Raw genomic sequence first — 1,211 nt, 5'->3', positions numbered from 1 at the left:
GAATACTATCTGCCACATATTGTGTCTAAAGTGACTGGTCAGGACCGTGTGCCCTTTGGAGATGCTGTGATAGCTACACTGGACACATGTATTGGTTACGAGATCTGTGAGGAACTGTGGAATCCTCAAAGTTCTCATATCCCAATGAGTTTAGATGGTGTAGAGCTTGTACTGAATAGCTCTGGATCATACATGGAGCTACGCAAAGCTAACATAGTGGATGACTTGGTCACTTCTGCAACATTCAAGTGTGGCGGCTGCTATGTGTTCTCTAACTTGAGAGGTTGTGATGGACAGAGAACATTTTTCAATGGAGGCTCTCTCATTGCTGTGAATGGGAATATTGTGGCAAAGGCACAGCAGTTCAGTCTGAAGGAAGTGGAAGTGACATGTGCTACTGTAGACTTGGAAGATATCAGAAGCTATAGGACAAGTAGGAGATCTCTATGTTCTCTATCCAATACCAGCAAGTCTTACCCTCGTGTCAATGTTAACTATTCATTGGCTAGTAAGGTTCAGGCAAGTTCACCACCAATCCAGGTTCAAGTCCATTCTCCTGAGGAGGAGATAGCGTATGGACCTGCATGCTGGCTATGGGATTATCTACGACGTTCAGGACAAGGAGGTTTCTTCCTGCCACTGAGTGGTGGTGTAGACTCATCCAGTACTGCTTGTATTATCTATACCATGTGTCATATGATCTATCATAGTGATGATAACCAGGTCCTGGCTGATGTAAGGAAGATGGTTGGTAATCCCAAGTTTACACCTCAGAGTCCCCAGGAGATTTGTAACATGCTCTTTGTCACATGTTATCTGGGTACGGAGAACTCCTCTCTAGAGACCAAGGAGCGAGCAACACAGCTCTCTAAACAGATTGGCAGCTATCACCTCTCATTCAACATGGATGCTATCGTACAGACTGTGATCTCTGTGTTCACGAATGTCACAGGTTTGACACCTCGGTTCCGTATACACGGTGGTACAGAGAGAGAATCATTAGCGCTGCAGAATATTCAAGCACGACTTCGTATGGTATTATCTTACTTCTTTGCCCAGCTCATGTTATGGGTACGAGGGAGACAGGGAGGACTGCTCGTGGTAGGATCTGCTAATGTAGACGAGTCATTACGAGGTTACCTCACCAAGTATGACTGCTCTAGTGCTGATGTGAATCCTATCGGTGGCATATCCAAGAAAGACTTGAAACT

At 45.2% G+C, this 1,211-nt stretch overlaps 1 protein-coding gene across 1 annotated transcript; it reads left to right on the top strand.

Annotated features, from left to right (window-relative positions):
- Positions 1-3: 3 nt before the first annotated feature.
- On the top strand, positions 4-1,206 carry LOC103523070 (probable glutamine-dependent NAD(+) synthetase; the record flags this gene model as incomplete). Its single annotated transcript, XM_008488145.1, has 1 exon — positions 4-1,206. A coding segment is annotated over one exon (1,203 nt), but the record flags the coding sequence as incomplete, so codon positions are not given.
- Positions 1,207-1,211: the final 5 nt, after the last annotated feature.

The sequence above is a fragment of the Diaphorina citri genome, unplaced genomic scaffold (assembly GCF_000475195.1).
Source record: "Diaphorina citri unplaced genomic scaffold, Diaci psyllid genome assembly version 1.1 scaffold14803, whole genome shotgun sequence".
NCBI lineage: Eukaryota > Metazoa > Arthropoda > Insecta > Hemiptera > Psyllidae > Diaphorina > Diaphorina citri.
Note: the sequence above shows the minus strand (reverse complement) of the source record. Positions and strands in the feature narration are given on the sequence as shown.